This window comes from Hibiscus syriacus, unplaced genomic scaffold, assembly GCF_006381635.1.
Source record: "Hibiscus syriacus cultivar Baekdansim isolate YM2019G1 unplaced genomic scaffold, ASM638163v2 tig00005160_pilon, whole genome shotgun sequence".
NCBI lineage: Eukaryota > Viridiplantae > Streptophyta > Magnoliopsida > Malvales > Malvaceae > Hibiscus > Hibiscus syriacus.
Window position 1 is genome coordinate 21416 of NW_024062046.1, and position 21751 is coordinate 43166.

The window sequence follows — 21751 nt, forward strand, 5'->3', positions numbered from 1 at the left end:
ACTATTAACATATATCTTTAATCATTTTATCACAAATAAATCAACTATTTATTTATGTTCTTGTGGGGGTTGGAGTACTGCTGAGCTAAAACCAAAGCTCCCTGGCTGTGATTTGCAGAGAGAATCCAAAGGATAAACCGGCGGCTTAGCATTATGGAGTTGAAAGAGATAACCTATTAAAGGGGAAAACAAAAACCCAAAATACGCACCACAACAACAACAAAAGAAAAATCAAAACGGAGATTTTGATTGAGTGTCTTAATAAATAAAAACAAATCCATACCCAGTTTTTTCTTCCTTCCCAATTCCTCCTTGTTATCCAATCAGTAAGTCTCTCACAACATTATTGTTAATTCTTGTTATTTGTGTTGCTTATGCTTATCTGTAACTTATTTCCTTTTTTTTTGTTTCATTATTTTTTTGAAGTTTTTAATCACTTTGTTTTTGCTGCAATGAGATATAGTGAAACTATCAATAGAGATCCAATCCGCGTTTTTTTATTTGTCTTCTCTTCTTTTGAATCTAGCTGTTTTTTCCCATCGGTTCGGGTTCATGTTTATATTCTTTGAACTTCTGAGATCTGGTACTTCTTTTTCTTCAGCTTGTTTGATCGTGAATTCTATTTTCCTTTCTTTTTCTGAAAAACCGCTTCTGATTTTTTTTAAATCAACTTCGATCGTCTTTTTATTTAATCCAGTTTTCTGTTTGGTTTTAACTAGATTTAATTTTTTTCCTTTATGTTTTTTCTTTTTCAATAATTGAATATTTTTTATTCTTGCATGGGTTGAATTGCTGGGCGCAAGAATCTTGCGGTTCCTACAGTGATTTGTAATTTGCTATTGTTATTTTTTTTGGGGATCTTGCCATTTGAAGTTGGTCGAGGAGCGATTGAATGATGTTGGAGGATCGATCCTGCGATTCTTGTTTCGTGTTGGCAAGCTCCTGCCAACAAGAAACCAGCTGGCCTTACACCTACAATGGGAAACGTCCACTAGAAATCGTTGAATCTGATGATAGTTGTCCAGAAACCAAGTTGTCTAAGCGCTCGTCTGATGATTCTTCCAGCGACGATGGTAGGCAATATGATTCTTGTTCGGATTTGGATGTGTTAATCCAACCAATTGGGAGAGACAACTCCATCAATTGTCTGATCAAGTGCTCGAGGTCTGATTATGGTTCCATCGCATCTTTGAATAGGAGTTTTCGATCCATAATCAGGAGCGGTGAGATCTATAAGTCAAGGAGGCAGAAGGGTGTTACCGAACATTGGGTTTACTTTTCTTGTGATCTCCTCCAGTGGGAGGCATTTGATCCGATTCAGCGCAAGTGGATGCATTTGCCAAGGATGCCTCCTAATGAATGTTTCACTTATTCGGACAAGGAATCCTTGGCCGTGGGAACCGAGTTACTTGTATTTGGGAAGGAAGTTACTTCTCAAGTGATATATAGATATAGTATTTTGACTAACTCATGGACTTTTGGGACCAATATGAATTCTCCAAGGTGTTTGTTTGGGTCAGCTAGTCTTGGAGAGATTGCAATTTTAGCCGGAGGCTGTGATTCTCAGGGTAATATCCTGAGCTCTGCAGAAATGTACAATTCTGAGACCCGAAAATGGGAGACTCTCCCAAGCATGAATACCCCAAGGAAGATGTGTAGTGGGGTATTCATGGATAAGAAATTCTATGTAATTGGGGGAACTGGTGGAGTGGGGAATGATTCAAGGGTTCTCTCTTGTGGGGAGGAGTATGATTTAGAGTTAAAAAAATGGACTCAAATTCCTAACATGTCTCCTCGAAGGAGTGGGATGGATGGTGAGGCTGAGAAGCCTGCGGCAGCTGGGGCACCCCCTCTGGTTGCAGTAGTAAACAACGAACTTTATGCTGCCGAACATGCTGACATGGAGGTAAGGAAGTACGATAAGGAGAGAAAATCATGGTTGACTATTGGAAGATTGCCCGAAAGAGCGGTTTCAATGAATGGTTGGGGTCTTGCATTCAGAGCATGCGGTGATCGCCTTATAGTGATTGGCGGTCCAACCGCCTCAGGTGGAAGTTTTATAGAGCTGAATTCGTGGGTCCCGAGCAAAGGGCCTCCACAATGGGACTTACTAGCCAGAAAGCGATCGGGTAACTTTGTGTACAATTGTGCGGTGATGGGATGCTAAGAGATGTACTTTTCCGAGGATTACATGATTGGATTCTCCTTTAACACACACAAGTCCGAATTCTTACTGATGGTAATTCCCCCCTTGTTCGGTGTTCCAATAGATCATTTTTATTGATAGGATGTCTCATCTCTTTTTACAAACTTAATTCAAAGTGCCTTCCATTCCATTTGTCTTCCGAAGTTGCAGCAAGTAACACAGAGGAATAGGTTTAATAATTCGAAGTAGCAAAACACATTGGCTTTAGAGTTATATGGGGTGTTCTTTATTTCATCCCTAAATTTTTTCTTGGAATTGTGTTGAAATGGAGGGAAATAAGTAGTGGGAGGTTGTTTTTCTGTTGGGATGTTGGCTGGTGTAGTAATTTCATTACAATCAATGGGATTATATAAATTATATATTCCCAGTTTTTCATATAGTATTTATGTTTATGCACACTTTTGGAATCCTCCATTTGCAGTACTATGCAATTTCATAAGTTGGTAGTTTGTGTGGAATTTATACATTTTGAGTTTACACATACAAAGAAGGAATACATAGGAACTGATATCATCGAGCAGAATTGGAAGAAAACAGAGCATAATCACAATAAATATCGTGAAATTTATCAAACTTTAACGAGAGATTATCGTGAAATTTTAAGCCAAGAACAAGACCTTTGCCTTATGAAGACCGTCTGGTCGTTCAATCCTTACAAGGATCCCGGACCCGATGGGTTACCTCCATTGTTTTCCGAAAGATAAGAAGAGAATTTGCAGCTTCGTTAAGTTAGCCTCTAGAGAAGCTAGTCTCCATCAAGGCATTAATTTAACCTTCGTTGCTTTGGTCCAAAAAAACTCCAGCCCTAAACTTGTACAACAATTGACATCAATTGGTCTTTACAACCTTAGATAAAGCAAATATTGATAGGGTCGGTTGAGAGATGTAAACCAAATGGTTGGGAAATGATTGAGAGATTTGAGTTACTAAATAATTGTTCTTCGGATGATCTTGTTTTTATGATATCCCTATATAAAGATTGTTTCTTTTCTATATTTAAAACAATATCTGTGTTCTCTTATTTTGTTTATTTCTTTATGAACTTTTCATTTTCTTTCGAAAAGAGGAAGAGAAAAGATGAAACAGATAATGGTCTCAGACAACAATAACGAACAAAGGACAACAGTCGGAGTTTCACTTGTGAAAGACAGACAAACAAACGATTGTGAAGAAATTTTTTTGAAAGAAAGCTATATAAGATTTATTACAAAATACTATTAGTGTAGGTGAAATGGATTCAAAAGAAAAAACCCAAAAATTATTTAGAAGCTCTTCTAACAAAATAACGTGCTTAGCATATTTGGAAAAAGCGGATGATATTATTATTATTATTATTATTTTTTAATAAATTCAATTGAATATAAAGTAATATTTATTAAAAAAAAATTAATAATTTGATAATGAGTGTTTATATATATACATATATGATTCGTGAACTCGACAACTTATCTCTTAACTATTAAGATTGGTAGACGACACTAAGACACGATTTTAAGAGCATCCACAGACGGTTTTCTATCTTCACATTTTTATTTTCCCATTATCACCCAAAATGCGAAAAATCATAGAGCAAGTCCTTTACTCATCATACAGTTCTCATATTGAAACTCAAACTTTAAACTTTGTTCAAAACAATCTTTATTCTTTCTGATTCGGTTATCTGGCTTTGACTTTGTTCAATTTGGTTTGTGAAAATTTTAATTTCCATTCAATTGAGTCTCCAAATTTTGTAATTGTGCCAATTAGGTTTAGTAGAATATAAATTTCACTTAATTTAAGCTCGGAATCAAGGTGTGACAAACTTGATAAATTTACTGAATTTATAGGGTGAACTAGTAGCTTCTCCTAGTGAATTCATAGGCCAAGGTTTGAGTGGTTCTATTGAGACATACTTGATAAATTCATCAAATTTATAGGATGAGCCACTAAATGTTTTTAACCAGTTTATATCTTAGGTTTTGGGTGGTCACTGTGAGACAGATTTGATGAATTCATCAATGTATAAGGTTGAGTTTCTTGCTCTTACTGTGTCCATATCCCTTGATTTAGGTGGTCATGTTGAGATGAAATTGATAAATTCGTTAAATTTAAATTTAAGAGGTTGAGTTTATTAAATGCTCTTAATGACTTCATAGTCTTGATTCAGGTAATATATATTGAGTTAATGAAATCACTAGGTATGAAAGATTAACCACATTCTATGAAAAATATTATATCATCTTTCTAGAGCACTTATTAATATCTCGAGATATATTGATTAAATTATTAATCTATAACAAATCTCGTTTGGAAAAAAGATTAGTTGTATGTTATGAGTTTACTCCTATTATAACAAGTTCAAGATTTATCCACAGAGAAAAATTACTCAGTGTACCTTATATTAGCTCTAAATATGTCACTAATACTTAAGTGTTTATTTTTGACGTTACACTTTTTTTCGTTTCTTTTATAAAACTTTACTTATTTACATTAGGGGTGTAGATAATGCGAATACTTCATATTGAACTAGGCGGGTGTATCATGAATGAAAGTGAAAGCCTTTGGGCCAAAGTCTTACAAAATATATAAACAGTCAGAATTGGTTCGGGAACACAAAATTCGGATGTGTCCTCTACCTTGAAAGCACTGAGGAAGATTTCAGATTTGTTAAGCAAAGGTATACGTTGATTAGTAAGGGATGGAACTGTGGCGCGCCTCTGGGAGGATAACTGGTAGGACCACCAAGAGGAATGGTTGAAGGTCCTTTATCTTCCACTAAATTTAACATCACCTCCTTGCAAGCTAAAGAACCCTAATAGGAGTTATCCTAATGTTGGTACCCACTCGATTGGTTCATGACGTGGAACGCAAAACATCACCCCTATTAATTTTTTTCCTATGGGATTGCATGCATGAAGCCCTTCCAACGATAACCTTTCTTCTTAAACGAGGACACGTCCCTTTTGCAATGTGCATCGGGAAAATAATAATCCATATCTTAAAAGACTGTAAGGTGGCAGAAAAAACTGTAATAAATGATTAAATTTGTTGGAGAGATGAATCTATTGTTACACTGGTTTTAAGTTGTTAGCTCAGCTGCAATTTCAATTTGTTTGCTAACTCAATTCAATTCAATTCAACTCAACTCAACTCATTCTTGTTTTCTAGTTATAATGGTTTAGGGTTCAGCTCTTACATACAAGATCCCATTCTTCTTGAAATATTTCCAAAAATTGCTTTTAATCAGCTTTCATCGTCGCTTTGTGAACGTAATAATAAATAGCTGCTTCATTTTTCATTTTCATCGCTTTCTCTGCTGTTTATATCTTTCCTTTTCTATATAAGTAATCAAGAGTTAATCTTTCAATCTTCAAACCCCAATCCCAACAAAAGAATTCATTGGTCAATCCCTAGTCCCCGCCCATATACGTACATACTTCTTTTCAATTGATCGTTGGTTTATCAGTTTTCTCTTTGTTTTGGGACGACTTTTTCTTGCTCCATTCGGGTTTCAAGATTTGAAGCAAAAGAAAAAGGTAGATTGGAAAGGAAACCAAAAGAAATAGAATTTCCAGATGGCAGCATTCAAGAACCAGGTCGGGGTGGATTCCGGATATGCAGAAAAGACCTGGAACATTCTCCAACGTGCAATCCATGAGATTTACAACAAAAACTTACTGGCCTTAGTTTTGAAGTGCTTTAAAGTTTTCCACCTCTATTTTATATATTCATGAAGAGTTTATCATCCATTTGATTTCACCATATGTCAATTTCCTGACATTATATTTAGATTATGGAGTGCTTTTGTAACATCCTAAATACCACATCCTCCATGCCGGGTTAGTGATTAAATTGCAAAGTTTCAACATTTGGTGATTTAAGTAAAATGATGGAAGAGTGTAATGATCTATTTGAGTTATTTGGTGTAGGATTGAATTATAAAGAAGGGGAATTAAGAGGGCAAAAGAGTAATTGAGTAAATGAAATAATTAAATATTCCTTAGGGTGATATTATAAATCACGTGGGCATTTGAGATAAGCATTCCAGACTCTTCTCTTCTTCTCTTCCTTCTCCAACCGTGAAGCTTGCAAGTAAAGGTAAGAATCTGAACCTTGGTAGTTCCTTTGATTTTTAGCTTGGAAATTGAAGTTTGGATGTTATATAAGCTAAAGGAAAGCTTATATGACATTAAGACAACAAGATAAGTGTTTTAGAGATAGATTTGGAAAATGAGTTTTTAGATGAAATTTTGATATGGATGAGTTTTTGAAGTTTGAATAAGATTTTTGACTTGTCAATAAGCTAACTAAGAAGTATGAGGTGTTAGAATTCAAATTAGAACATGTTGGAATTTGGGTTAGATTCTTAAATTCTACATGGAGAATTAGATTTCTAAGTTTTAGAAATATTTAATGGATAATAATTAGCTTAAGTAAGAGTATGCAAGTTAGGAAATAAGAAAGAGGATGATATATGAAGTATTAAGCTGAAAAGAGTGGATTTTCGGGCATAAAAGAGGATTCTGGGCAGAGTGCATCGATGCATATTCATAGTGCATCGATGCATAAAGTTTAAAACCCAGAAATTATTTGAAGGTGTATCGATGCATTAGTAATGCATCGATGCACTCTTTTAAAATAGAAACATCGAATGCAATTAGTGCATCGATGCATAAGTCATGCATCGATGCATCCCAGTAATAATACAACATCGAATGCATTTTATGCACCGATGCATCAGTAGTGCATCGATGCATACCCTCATTAAAGGATGAAATTGGCTTTTCTATGAGTCTAAGGAATGATAGTTTAGAATATATTAATTAGTATACTGATAAGTATCATTGAATTATTATGTAGATACTGAGCCTACACGAGTTCGAGAACAATCTACAAGTAGGATCGATCGAGGAAAAGGCAAAGAAATATAGGTGAGTGCATATGCATAGCATAATTATAGAAATATACTCCATTCTAGACTTGTGATAAGTCTAGATTTTATATCTTGGTACATGAGCATATTCTGTATTATGAGACATGACATGAGTTCATATAAAATGCATTATATGACATGACTATGTGGGAAAAGTTATGAGCTATGTGAAAAGGTAAGAATTTACATGTCTACGCGATATAGACTACGTGAAATGTAAAAGCCCATGTTATGTAGATGAGAACTATAGGTATAGTTGGCATGCCAAGGGTAGAGGGTCTACGCGGTCCTTCGGGACATATGTATATTCTTTGGAACATGTGTGAAGTCTTGAAAGACACATACTTGATCCCTAGTATATGTATATGATTCTTAAGGAATTCTATGTGGTCCTTATGGACATCATTATATGGCACTACGGTGCAATTCTACGCGGTCCTTCGGGATATATATATATTCTGTGGAACATGTGTGAAGTCTTGGAAAGACACATACTTGATCCCTAGTATATGTATATGATTCTTAAGGAATTATATGTGGTCCTTATGGACATCATTATATGGCACTACGGTGCAATTCTACGCGGCACTTCGGTGCATTTATACGAGCTGTGGTGACAGCATAGTGCACAACCTCACATTACTCAGATACCTTAGGTTCTCAGTATGATATCATGGGCCAATAAACTTATTAATACAAATTCATGAATGTTAAAGTCATACGCTTACATGTATGGATATTGATGATGTAGACTACATTGATTAAGTACATGTTTGCATCTTATTTCATATGATCATGACATTTTCATTACATTGCCTTGTTATTATTATTGCCTCACTAAGTCGATGACTTAGCGTGTCAGTGTTTCACACGTAGGATCCGAGAAAGTAGACGAGACAGGTTAAGCAGCTTGACAGCATTACTCCTGCAACCACCAGATCAGAAGCAACTTAATCAGTAGGTCATTTTGTTATATAAATGGCAGTTGGCATGTAATTAAAGGGTTAAGTTGTGTATGCTCTGAATATTTTGGTAAACTTATATTACAATATGTATATTATCGTATTTTCTTAATATAAGTTCAAATATTTTGCTATTATTTGTTAAAAGTTGTGTTTTAAAGTCAATGTAGTATCTCTGACTCATATCCGGGTCGGGTACGGGTTGGGGGTGTTACACTAGTGATCAAAAAGTAAGATTTTAAAATTTCGTGATTATAGTAGATAAATTAAAAAATTTAGGGACATAATTGAAATTTCTTGGTGTAGGATTGTTTGGCAAAGATTGGAAGAGGAAGGAGCATAATGGTCGTTAGTCAAGGAAATGAATTTAAAATTCATTCTTTGGTGTGTATATAACATGTGGAGTAGAGAAGAAAGAGTTAAAAATCAGAGAAATCTAGAATCTTTCTTCATCCTTTCTTCCTCCTCTCCACAGTGACTCCATAGTTAAGGTTAGGGATCTTTAAGTTGTCATATCTTGTAATTTTGATTTGGTTTTGATTCTTGGTAAAGGGTTTTTTTTGAGTGAATTGATGAGAAAGAGCTATTAAATGGATTTTGAAGTCATATTTGATTTGTCATAAACTGGAATAAGAAATCTAAAGTGTTAGATATGGATTTTGGACATGCTGATTAATTGGTATGATTTTGGGTTCCAAGTTTTCTAGTCAGATATTGGATGTTTAGATGTGTTAAAGTAATATAAGTTGATTTGAATAAGTGTAGTTGAGTTTAAAGGCTTAAAATGAGAGTAAAGTGGGAAATTTAGCTGAGTTTTGGTAAATTTTGGGTTGAAATGAGTAAATTCTGGGCAAGGGGTATCGGTATTGGATAAACAGTACCGATACTTCAACGCAAAATTGGATGAAAGTTGGATTTGGGTATCGATACTAGAAGAACAATATCGATACCATAAGGTAAAAATGTATGAATCCTTTAAACAATATCGATACCATAAGGTAAAAATGTATGAATCCTTTAAACAGAATCGATACCGAAGGAGTAGCATCGATACCAAGGGTATCGATATCAATGGACAAGTATCGGTACCATTTTTGGAAATGAAATTCCAGAGTGTAAAATGGGTATCGATACTGAAGTATAGTATCGATACCATAGTGAGGAAGTATCGGTACTGGACCTGGGGTACCGATACTATTCAGAATGAAATTGTGAATTAAAGTGTTTCTTTTGGTTTATGTTATTAATGATCGATTATTAGTGATTCGAATTCCGATATTCATATTGATCATATATCTGTGTAGATATTGAACGAAAGCAAATTCAAGACGATTCAAAGTTATAAGGTCAATCAAGAGTGCTAAGTGTTTTGCTTGACTAAGTGAGGCTAAGGTGAGTGCATATTACTATAAAATATGATTATATGGAAATAAGACTTGCGATGAGTCTATTTCCAATGTTTTGATTTCATGACTTCATGAATACTAGTATATTGTTGATATGGTTTCTATGTGTACATGAATACAAGCATATGTCTAAGTGTTATATACAATGTTCTACATAATCTATGTGTTACATTTAATCTTACGTGTTACATGATCTATGTGATATAAACTATGTGACATTGATTTATGTGATTACATGAAAATGTGATATAAGCTATGTGACCATAACCTATGTGATTATATGTCTATGTGATACAAGATATGTAAATTGTGTAAATGATAAAGCCCATAAGTATGTGATATGAGAGCTAAAGTTATAATTGGCATGCCAAGAGTCGAGAGTTCTATGCGGTCCTTCGGGACAATTCTACGTGGTCTTTTGGGAAATTTCTGTGCGGTCCTTTAGGACAATACTATGTGGTCCTTCGGGACATTTCTACGTGGCACTTCGGTGCATATTTTACGCGGCACTTCGGTGCAATTTATACGAGTTGTGGTGACAACATTAGTGCACAACCTCAATGCACTCACATACCTTAAGTTCTCAATAATGTACCATGGGCTATTAAAAGAAATAAAATGAATAAACATTGCATGATATTATATGTTATTGATTGGTGTAATGTATGATGGTTTATGTACCCTATGAAGTTTATAGAAGTTAAGTATATGATTACATGTTTTAATGTTTTATTTATGCTTTATATGCCTCACTAAGTCAACGACTTAGCATGTGAGTGTTTCACACGTAGGTTCAAAGAAGCAAGAAGAGTAAAGCTAGGATCAGTCAAAGACAACATATCTCTACAAGAAGATCATATCAGAAGTAATTTACACAATATGTCATTTTTTGTTGTATTAAATGTGTTGGCATGTAATTAAAAGTTGAATGGCACATGCTCTGATTATTTTTGTAAAAAAACACTATTATATTTATGTAATTTATTGAGTTTCTATTTTCAAATTAAGATGAATTCTATCTATTTACTTTTGATCAAAGGTTCTACCATTTTTATACAAATGAATATTTAAATTTTTAGCTATCTTTTAAAAGTAAAGGATTTAAAAAGTCAATATGACACATCGAATTCGTATTCGGGTCGGATACGGGTTGGGGGTGTGACAGCTTTTTTTTTCACGAGCTGCGCAAGTTTAAATCTTTTCTTTATGATATTCGCCTTTTGATATGAATGCAGGAACGCATACAACAAGGTTTTGCACAAATTTGGTGAGAAGCTTTACACTGGACTGAGTGCGTTACTCAAAGAAATATCGATCTCTCTTGAGGCTGTTCAAGGTGATTTGTTTCTTGAAGATCTGAACAGGAAATGGAATGACCACAGCAAGGCCATGCAAATGATTAGAGAAATATTGATGTACATGGACAACACTTATGTTCCAAATACCAATAGAACCCGTCTATGATCTGGGACTTAACTTGTGGAGGGATAATATTATACGTTCCGGCGAAATTCATTCAAGACTTCTTAGCTCACTTCTTGAACTAGTGCATAGAGAGCGAACCGGTGAAGTATCGATGGGGGCCGATGAGGAATGCAGTCAAGATGCTTATGAATTTAGGATGTTCTGTTTACTAGGAGGACTTTGAGAAGCCATTTCTTGAAATTTCTGCTGAGTTCTATAAGGGTGAATCTCATAAATATATTGAGTGTTGTGATTGTGGGGAATATCTAAAGAAAGTGGAGATTCGTCTAAACAAATAAATCGAGAGAGTTGTTCATTATTTGGATGCCAAAACTGAAGTCAAGATTACTAATGTGGTTGTGGAGGTGATGATTGGTAACCACATGATGAGATTAGTCCACATAGAGAACTCTGGCTTGGTAAATATGCTTCTTGAAGACAGACATGAAGACTTTGGTAGAATGTACACTTTGTTTAGAAGACTTTCTAATGGTCTGTTACTGATACGAGATGTGATGTCATCACACTTCAGAGAAACGGGTAAACAGCTAGTTACTGATACAGAAAGATTGAAAGATCCTGTTGAACATTCAACGGCTCTTGGATGAAAAATACAAATACAGAAAGCTTGCAATCGATAGCATGTGTGAAGGGAAAGGATGTTACTAGGAAAGAACCTAGGAGTAAGGATATTGATGAGGATGACACATTTTTTGTCAACGAAAAGTTCACAAGAAAATTTTACAAGGTAAAGATAAGAAAGGTGGCTGCACGAAAAGAAACGGAGTTCGAAAAGCAGGAGACTAGACGAAGTGTGAAGGAGGGCAGGAAGCCAGAGATTAAAGCTGCAATAGTTAGGATCAGTAGTCAAGGAGGGTGCTAGATCACAACAATGTAACAGCTGAGGTTACAAAGCATTTGCAGTCACAGTTCCTCGCGAATCCTACGGAGATTAAGAGACAGATAAAGTCTCTTATTTACCGGGAATTCTTGGAAGGGACAATAATGACGCGAAAATTTATCGGTATCTGGCCTAAAAACACTGCTTCAATAGATCCTTCGTCTCAGCTAGTCAATTCCAGAACTTCCCAGATTTCCTTCGAAATGATTTCAAAATGCAAAGATTATAATAAAAAATAGGATTAAATTCAATAATCATAGAACTTTGGAGTTCTATAGCTATTATACCGGTCGGTAAATAAATTAATACAAATGAACACAGGCTGATCCATAGTTCATTGCCTCCTACACTGAAACCATCCTGGTGACGAAAATTTTCAGGCCGGAAATCATAAATTCATGCCACCACCTTGTATGAGCGCATTGCCAAATTCTGTTCATTCCACGATTTAAGTTTTACCATCCTCTTCTGCTCAATGTGGGGATGTCGTGTTTCCCCCCACGGTCCAGTATTGCTTTACTACAACCAATACCTTCTCAGGGACCAAAGGGCCATCTTCATGGTCGACCATCTTAGTGTCCCACCTCATTCTTGCTGTTATCTTCTTCACTTTGATTAGAACGTCGACTTCATCACGGAATATAGCGGCACCTTCTGGACGAAGAATTCGGTCCATCTCCAATAGAATGTCCTCTATATTACACCTGTGCATGCATTCAAATAAATGTAAAGTTCAGGATAAGATATAAAATGCCAAATAGACCTTAACAATGGTGAGCTCGTACCAAAGAATAAGTGATGAGTGGGTTTACACAGGAGGATTCTAGCCTTGAAAATCCAAATATAACATCGATTGAATTTTCCAGTATCATGCATAAATTAAAGTCCTAAGCTGTACATTTTTTTTCATTGTCATATAGTCCAACCGAAGTACAAATCTAAAAGGAAACTTAATTGTACCATCAATACACAAGCGACAACTATTCGGGAAAAAACGAGAATGGAAATACTAGAGTTCTGAGAAGTATTGGAATGCACATTGAACTATGGATACTTACTTGTCCTTGTACAAACTGAATAGAAAATTTGCATGTATGAGATCATAAGTCCTTGGGTATGTGGAGAAAGCCTCACACCTGAACCAGTGAAAGTCGACAAAATGAAACAATTCGAACAATACAATCAACGTTACTTTAATATTACGCAAGCATTTATTGGACATCACCGCCAGGGAAGTCAAATAGTAGTACTGGCAGAACCACCATTAGTATATTCAATACCGTAGAACAGAAAAGAACACTTCATTACAACACAAACTATAAACAAGGCCAAAATTTTAGTAAGCCTTACCAGTCATGATAGATGCCAATTAATCCTCGCTCGTATATCACACCCAGGGTATCTTTCTCTGCTATAGTAGGCATCACATTCATAACCCACAATTTGGGAGAGTCGAGAGCTGCAGCAAATCCTCCCAACCCAGCATTCATATCCATAATATTACGATACCTCCCAGAGTCGATAAGTCTAATGATCTTCTTATAGGCACTGACATGTTTCTTCCAAATAATATTGTCCTCTTGATAAGTCTCAACAGAAACTCCGGGTACACTTCCACTAGCAATCCTAGGAGGGGCAGCATATAACCTCTCTGGGAATGGCTTCAGTTCCCCTCCAGCAACTTCATCTGGATAGGGAGTAATGCACTCATCCATTTTCTTGTACCTAGCCACCACCACAAAAGAAGATTATATAAAATGAAATTCCAGTTTTAAAAAATTAATTATTGGCAACATAAACCGTAAATATATCTAAATAAATTGGTTTTTAACGGTAACCCAGACACTTATAGGTTAGAGATCCCAAATACAGGTGACATGATTGTTTAAAGCTTAATGAAATGGCGAACTAATAGACCTGAAAATACAGGCTCCTTAAGTCAGGAGACATGATTTGCAGGTTCCGACTTCAATTGAGGCAATTTCTTATTACAATTAACAAGATTAACTGGATATGAATGAAGTGATGTGAAGCTGATTAGCATTCAAACTTTAAACATTATCAAGGCAGAGGCAAAACTCCATAATGCAATTTAACTAATTCCAGAAGTTCTCTTATCAAGGATGTGGAATACTGTTTTCGCAGCAATTTGTAAAGAAGTATCAAGCACAGCTCATACCAGACATCATTAGCCTCTCCAGCTTGGCAGAAATTAACTTGAGAATCATCATGTCTATTGTGACAAGAATTATCATTGACACTCTTTCGCCAAATGGCAATTTCACCCTTCTCATACTTCTTCTCCCAGCAAAGGAGTTTGGCAGCATCCTCAATCTTTTGTTGTTCCTCTTCAAGTTCCTCCTTGGGACGCCGCCATGCTTCATAATTGTTCCTCCAATTGATTGGAGGACCTGAAAGTATCCAGTAACCACCTGGTCTAAGAACACGATCAACCTCCCTCAAATACTTCCCATCTACAATCAGACAAATCCATAATCATTCATCAATCTGTCAACTCCTGCTACGAGAAATCTTCAATAAAACAACACCTCAAAGGATAAAATCTACACTAATACCAAACTAATCATGCTTAAACATAGGAAAGCTCGATTTCAGTATATAACTCACCATTTGCTCCCCATGGAATCAAGCAACGAGAACAGTGAGCCATATCAAAAGCTCTATATGGATATGGCATCTTTATGGTCCCAAGAACACCAATAACAGCAGGTACACCTCTTTCAAGGGCAAATTGAACCTGTGCTTGATGTGAATCTCTAGGTGCAAACGACATGGTAAGGACATTCCTACTCCATAGGTACGCACCCCAACTCGCAACCTAAACATAAATAACCAATTTTAAGATCCATGCAAAGACAAATGCATTCTACCATTACAAATCATTAGGCCAGCTGAAAAATAAAACTTTGAAGAGCAAGACAACATAACATACCCCACAACCAGTATCAAGTGCAGTCCTAACTGTTCCATTAGTAATGGGAATCACATCAGCAAGCTGATCGATATACTTATCCGCCCCTTGCGGAAACTGTGTTCCTCCACCGGGGAACCTAAACACATTACCCTCGTATTGGATCCAATTCTGAATAGCCTTCTCGACCGTCAAGGCCTTATAGGGGGCATTAGCATAAGGCACATAATCTCGACTCTTAGGCCAGGGAAACGGAGTCACGTATCCTTTCGGTGCCGGAACAAGACAATGCAATTTCTCTTCCTCCCTGGGACAATGCCTCTCGCGATATACCATGTTGCCCCTAGGGAAAGTCATGGCACGCTTCTGATCTTGGCAAGGCGTGTAATCGACGTAACGAGGAGGACACGGCTTAAAAGATTTGGGCTTTTCGTATTCATCGGAGTTCCCAACATCGCCGGCGTGATGGGTTTCGAAGTTCAACGAAGGGATTATATTGCAATCGGCACCCTGTTTAGTTATCTCTAAAGCTATGCTATCCCCTTTACCGAAACCGCTCCTTTGCCACGCTCCTAAGATGTAGAAAAAACAACATAATCCAAAAACAATAAACATCTGAACCCAACTCCTTGTTCTACCACCAGCTGGACTCTTCAGTGCCATTTTTTAAAAACAATAACCTGCAATTATTTTTGCTGAACAATTAAAATAAAGAAAGCTAAATCAAGTAGCTAAACAGTTCAATGGAGTAATTTTAAGATATAAAAATTATGATGGATCTAAAGAAAAGAAATGTCAGATGACTTACCAATCGAATCAATTGACGAAAGCAGTGATCGAAGATCCCAAGGAAAGGGGATTTAATGATGGGTATGGGAGAAGTGGAGATTTTGAGTGCTTGGAAGCGGAGACGTGTCCATAAAACTCTGAAAAGTTAAAACCCTACACTACTCTCTGTTTCTAAAAAAATCTCAATTATAGTTGAATCGAAGAAGAAAGATCACCGCAAAACAGAATTTTGAAAAAGGAGTTGCTTTTTGTAAATGGGGATTGCTATAAGAGTATCCAAGACTTCGAAAACTCAGTCTTTCTCTATCTTCGTCTTTCCATCTGTCGTATCGTATTATGTTTTGTAGTTAATTGAAATCTCCGACCAGAAAAAAAAAAATACCCACTGAATTCTTGCTTTATTGATATCTTCGTTATTAGTGAGAGGTGTAATTCTGATTTTAGTCCCTCCTTTTCATTAAAATATGAATTTGATCATGCAATACTTACGAAATTAGTGAGTATGGCATTCTCAATTTGAGTGGAAAAATATATTTGTTCATAATAAAATTATTCATGAGAATCATATCAAATCAAACGTGAGAATATATTTTTTTAAAATAATAATATTTTTTTACATTTAATTCGTTTACAATATGGTCTTCGACGTAACTGGTCGTTTCACTGTTGTTCGAAGAAGATGACGTGGCACGTGAGGAAACCGTTTGTAGCTAAATAAAAACTCAATTGAATCAAACTAAAAATAGCAAACCCGAACCCCCAAATTGAAGCCTTAAACCCTAAAAAACAAATTTCCTCTTCTTCTCTTTGTTTGGTCAACAATTGCAAGCAATAAATACACCACCAAATGCAATCCCAACTTGTTTTTGTGGAATGTCAGCTATTTTACGCACATCTTAGACGAATAAGAATGCTGGAAGGAGATTCTTTGGATGCGTTAATTATGGGTGTTCTAGGAGAAATTGTAATTTCTTTGTTTGGTATGATCTCCCATTGAATCCACATTCACATATTGTTATCGTTGGTTTGCTAAGGAAGATGAGAACTATGGAGAGAGGAAAAAGGCTTGAGCGAGTGATTTTGGTGGTTTGTTTGTGGATTTTGTTGTTGTTGATTATATTGGGTTAATTGGTGGGGAAATTTAGCATTTAGGGTTATATTTTGAGGGTTTATGGTTGTTGCTTCAAGTTTAATTTGATATGGCAGATTTTGAGAATGAATTATGAATTTGGGGTTGAGCATATAATTGAAATATTTTGGAATTTGAGGTTTAGAATGTAATTGAAGTATTTTGGACTTTGGGGTTTAGAATATAATTGATGAATGTGTTGCAAGTTTTAAAAGTTGAGGACCTAAATGCAAGCACTTGAAAAGTCCAGTGACCATTATATACTTTACCCTAATTTTTATAGCTACAAATGGTTTTCTCACTTGCCACATCATCTTCTTTTACCGGCATTGAAACGGCCAGTTACGTCGGGACCACATTGCAAACGAACTAAATGTTTGATGATTGTGTTGCAAGTTTCAAAAGTTGGGAGACCTAAATGTAAGCACCTGAAAAGTTTAGTGACTATTTATATACTTTATCCATAAATAAATAATCTCAAAGTTGGACTTAGTAACTGGTCAAAGTTTAGAATTGAGCAGCATCAAGGTTCGCATTTGGTGGTCCAATGCAATATAACAAGACTTAGTGTATCCTTCACATTCAAGAATTGGTCCGTCACGTGTTGTATACAAATCTAAAATCAGATTTATTCTCTGGTTTTATTAATAACTTTGCCAAGTCAGCCTTTCAATCATTTCTTTAAAATAAAATTAAAAAGGAGGAAATGATGTAACATTTTATAATTACAAGGTATTTGGACCACACTACTTGATTAATTCATACACATAGTATTTGTACACTTGGCAGTGAGATTATATCTAAATCCCACTCAACCCAACTAGACACAACTATGAGTAGATGAATGAAGATGATGGTGCTCCTTGGTGTCAATATGGGGGTGTTACTGATAAATAATTCATATCATCAAAGGAAATTTAACTATATAGTTTTAGTTGCAAACTTGAAGCAACATTCAATGAGATTAATAATGCATATGGATACGGTGGTGTTAAATTTTCTTTAGATATTTTGAGTTCGAATAAATGCGTTTATATGTTGTGAGGTCAATAAAAAGTTAAAAAACATTCTGAATATATATTACAATGTAATCAGTTCAAATTATTTAAAAAACAAAATAGAGAAGAACATGTTCTTTTATATCCCATCAAGGGTTAAGCTGAGGAGATTAGATTACCTTCAGTATGTAAGAAACAGAGATGAAGGCGCCATAACTTATGTTGCTCGTGCCGATTACTGTATCCTACTTCGTGCTTATCGTCATTACCGAGGTCTACATGCCGGTTATGCATGTCGGGGCACGGAGTATGGAGAGGAGATTAGATTGGTTGGAAAAGAGAATCTAACTCCTAGTACTACAACATGTAAGTTTTGTAGTGATGAACCAGAGCTAGCTACAGATGATCATACAATTGAACTTTCAAATCCGAATCTATTACAATAAATTCCTTGTTGGAAGAAATTATAGCGCTCCAACTTTGTCATCAAGACCTGTTGTGGATGGGATCTGATCCTCTTGGAACTCTTCGTTTGCTTGACCAATTCAGATCGAATGAGTTGTTTACAGCTTCCGGTCTCATTGCCTTCATGCCAGCATCCTGAAGAACACGTTGATTCCTCCCGATAGCCATTTCATCATCTCCTCGACCATGCCTGAAGGCAAGGTCTATACATGTCAACCCATCAACTCCGTCTGGTTCAACTGCTAACAGCCCAGAAATGATTAGAAACATGAGAAATCTTTGAACACTGTAAACCATTTTCCCTTTTGCCCTACACTCGACTGAAACTAGAATAAGCAGGTATGGGATTGTAATCAGCAATGATCACATGAAATTCTAGAGCACAAATTCTTGCACTTTTGTCTTCAAGTGGTGATTGTTCATAGTTCAATCCTATCTATAGCATGAAACTTACTGTTAATTAAAGTGCTGCTTCTTCACTTTTGATCCTCTACTATTATCCATGTGCATGTGGTAAGCATGAATGTATGAGCATCTGAAACAGAGGGCCAATATTGACATGAATAAGCTTTACTTGGTAAGACACAAATCCAGAAAGGAATGCCACCATAAACAGATGCTTAACAGCCATTGTTTTTTATACTTACCATAAATCAGTCCGATTGTTCGCATGTCAGAATATATACTTACCTAAAAGGAGATACCGATACAAAGCTGGATTCCCCCTTTCACTTCTTTGATTTTGGTTTCTGGTAAATTCAAAATTAGGACATTTACCATTCATTTTTAGGTGAAGTTTTTCTCGCTCTTATGCATATATTGGTTGCTTAAATTTTGGCATAATTACAAAAACAAATCCTTAACGTTTATCATTTTTTCAATTATATCTTTAGAGTTTTTTTATTTGACAATTTAAGCCTTAAAGCTTTAATTTTTTAAATAAGTCTTGTTATGATCAGTCAATATTATTGTTGATGTGGAATGAACATATTAATAGTGTAATTAAAAACAAATTTTGAGGGAATTTTTTTCTATTATATATTTTTCTATTGATTTATAATTTTATTTATTCTCTAAATAAAACAATTAAAACCCACTCCTTAATGATCATATAAAATATTAGTAGATTGATATACATGATTGAATCATGATCAAATTGATAGATTATGCAAAAGTGATGTGTTAAATTTGTTGAATTATATAGAATTAGAGATAAATTGATAGAATATGTAAACATCCAGGATTAAATTTATTAAATCATTTAGAAAAAGGGTTAAATTGATAGGATTTTAAAATGTTAGGAAAATTAAAAATGATATTATGCCCGTTAAGAATAGAAGTCTAAAAATTATATTTAATGACTAGTGACGATTTATCAGTTTAAAAAATGTTAGTGACTAAATAAGAATATTTTTATTAGATGATAAAAAAAAATTGAAGTTATAATTGAATATTCAGCAATAGTTTTTCTTAAAATAAAATATTGTTTTTGAAATGAATCAAAATTAAATCTTTACATTTGCAGTAAAATGATTAATATAAATCTGATATTTTTTTAGTATGATAATATTAAAGAGATTATAATTTAAAGTGTATTTAAATATAAATTATTCATTAAATTAAAATAAAGATGTATTAGTTTAAACATTAAAAAAAACTGTATGCCCATATTTAACAGCATCTACAAGAAGAAAGAATCAAATAATAATAGTTGAAATTTGAACATCCTATTCATCTTTATCTTCGTCTTCATCGTAGTTGAAAGGTAACGGCACTGATTTGAATGCACGGTACTTCCCCACGTTGTTCAAATGCTCGTTTTCTACCAGTAAGAAATTCCACATGCCGCTCCGGATGATCTCCAGGCTGGACACTATGGTCACCAAGGTTTGTCTATGCAGATCAAACAAGTTGAAGTTGAACACTGTTTGCAGCCATGCAAATCTCAGCAAAACATCCAGAATCTGCGTTTTTGAATGAACGAACATTGTTACAACATTTAATAAAATGGAATCTCTTGGAAAATATTAAAAATTTACGCCGTCATTATGCTTACCATGGCACCAAAGTATATGCTTTTGTTAGGGATGAGGAGTTTGTCTCTCAGCCAACGGTTCTTCGAATGCCGCTTCAGGAGTCCCAGTTGTGGATAAGGTCCCAATAAGTACTGAAGATTGCCGCTGCAACCGAGAAAACCACGGCTGATACTTCCCAACCTAACCCCTTGTTGAGGCTGTGGGTGTTGTTCATTTTGACATGGTTTAGGATGTGTAATGGAGCTGGTTTACGACCCTTAAGTACATTGGCCACTGGCTTTTGAACTTCAACTTTGTTTTCTTTATCCTCATCTGAATCTTCATGGACGCTGGGCCTTCTTCTATAACCTCCATGTGCTCAACTCTCCCTGCAAATCAACCAAAAACACATTCATAAAATATACAAGAAGTAAATTTATGTTGTTGTGCTTTCTGGTGCATGACTTACTGGTTGCCCTGGCACCAGCAGGAGTCGAAGCAGCCAAGGCGGCGGTCGAAGCAGCGACGTCGGAGGCGAGACGGATCATTTAGCCGGACCTGTCTTCCCACAACCATCCCTAAGGATTCTCCACTTTGATTCTGAAAGCAATCAGAGCATCCATTTGCTTGTTCAAGATCTCAGCCTCTTTGGTCACCTCTTCCACCTTGGACCTATAGAACTTATCCACCTTATTGAACTCGTCATCGAGCCTTCTAAAGAACACCAGTTCGTATTCTCCCCCTTCGTCTGCTTGCATGAGGAAAGTCGTTTCGTAACTCCGGGAACCGTCACGGTCGACGGAGTTCACCAAGATATGCCATTGATCTTCGATGTCCGGTGAGGAAGGAGTGGCTGGCGGTCTTGTCCTTTGCTTGAAGCCATGGATTTCTTTTAAATGTGTCTTGAGAAAGTCATAATCCATGTAAGCTTCCTGCCATTCCGGCACCATTTGAGATGCGAATTCCTTCCCGAACTTCATGTTTTTCCAGTTCTGTTTATGGCCGGAAAAAAACACAGGAACTGAACAGTTTGATTTTTCAGTATATCTCACTGTTGTAATCAGAGAATGACAGGCGATGCGTAGATAGCAAGAAGCGGCTAATGTTAAATTGGTTCCAACATCGGTCGTGTATTTGTCTATTTAAAGAAAAGAAAATATTGACCCTTTCTCTTTCAATTTCTGTTCCGTACTGCCGTGCTGCTTCCAGGCACGTAATGCACTTGCAAAATGTAATAAATAAAATACTAGACTGCGGTGCGCTACGTTTAGTTCCCTTTCTTCGGAGGCTGTGAAAATATGCCCCCACTTCCAAAATTAATAATTAAAATTAATAGAACTAATTAAATAATTTTAATAAAAAAAAAAATATTATTTTTATTAAAAAATAAATTTTAATAATTATATTTAATGTGCATGTATCATCTATAATTAAAACAATTCAATAGATATAATTTTATTACCACTCTATTTTGGGATGTTTTTCTCGAAAAATAACCGGTGATCGATATATTTATCGATCTAACATCGGTTAGACCATATTTCCGATCTAACACCCTTAGCAGTAAAGCGC

At 35.6% G+C, this 21751-nt stretch overlaps 2 protein-coding genes and 2 pseudogenes across 2 annotated transcripts; 2 read left to right on the plus strand and 2 right to left on the minus strand.

Moving 5' to 3' along the window:
* Window positions 1-288: 288 nt before the first annotated feature.
* On the plus strand, window positions 289-2583 carry LOC120198972 (F-box/kelch-repeat protein SKIP11-like). The gene is made up of 3 exons (XM_039200203.1): window positions 289-326; window positions 784-2206; window positions 2257-2583. The coding sequence occupies exon 2, from the start codon at window positions 893-895 to the stop codon at window positions 2165-2167; it is 1275 nt and encodes a 424-aa protein (XP_039056134.1). The 5' UTR covers window positions 289-326; window positions 784-892; the 3' UTR covers window positions 2168-2206; window positions 2257-2583.
* Window positions 2584-5760: 3177 nt separating this feature from the next.
* On the plus strand, window positions 5761-11987 carry LOC120198969 (annotated as a pseudogene).
* A 56-nt stretch (window positions 11988-12043) lies between these two features.
* On the minus strand, window positions 12044-15763 carry LOC120198973 (probable methyltransferase PMT2). Its single transcript, XM_039200204.1, has 7 exons — window positions 15592-15763; window positions 14805-15463; window positions 14480-14690; window positions 14031-14325; window positions 13202-13576; window positions 12910-12987; window positions 12044-12555 (listed from the first exon to the last, which is right to left on the minus strand). The coding sequence occupies exons 2-7, from the start codon at window positions 15444-15446 to the stop codon at window positions 12324-12326; spliced, it is 1833 nt and encodes a 610-aa protein (XP_039056135.1). The 5' UTR covers window positions 15447-15463; window positions 15592-15763; the 3' UTR covers window positions 12044-12323.
* Window positions 15764-19843: 4080 nt separating this feature from the next.
* LOC120198971 lies at window positions 19844-21211 on the minus strand (annotated as a pseudogene).
* Window positions 21212-21751: the final 540 nt, after the last annotated feature.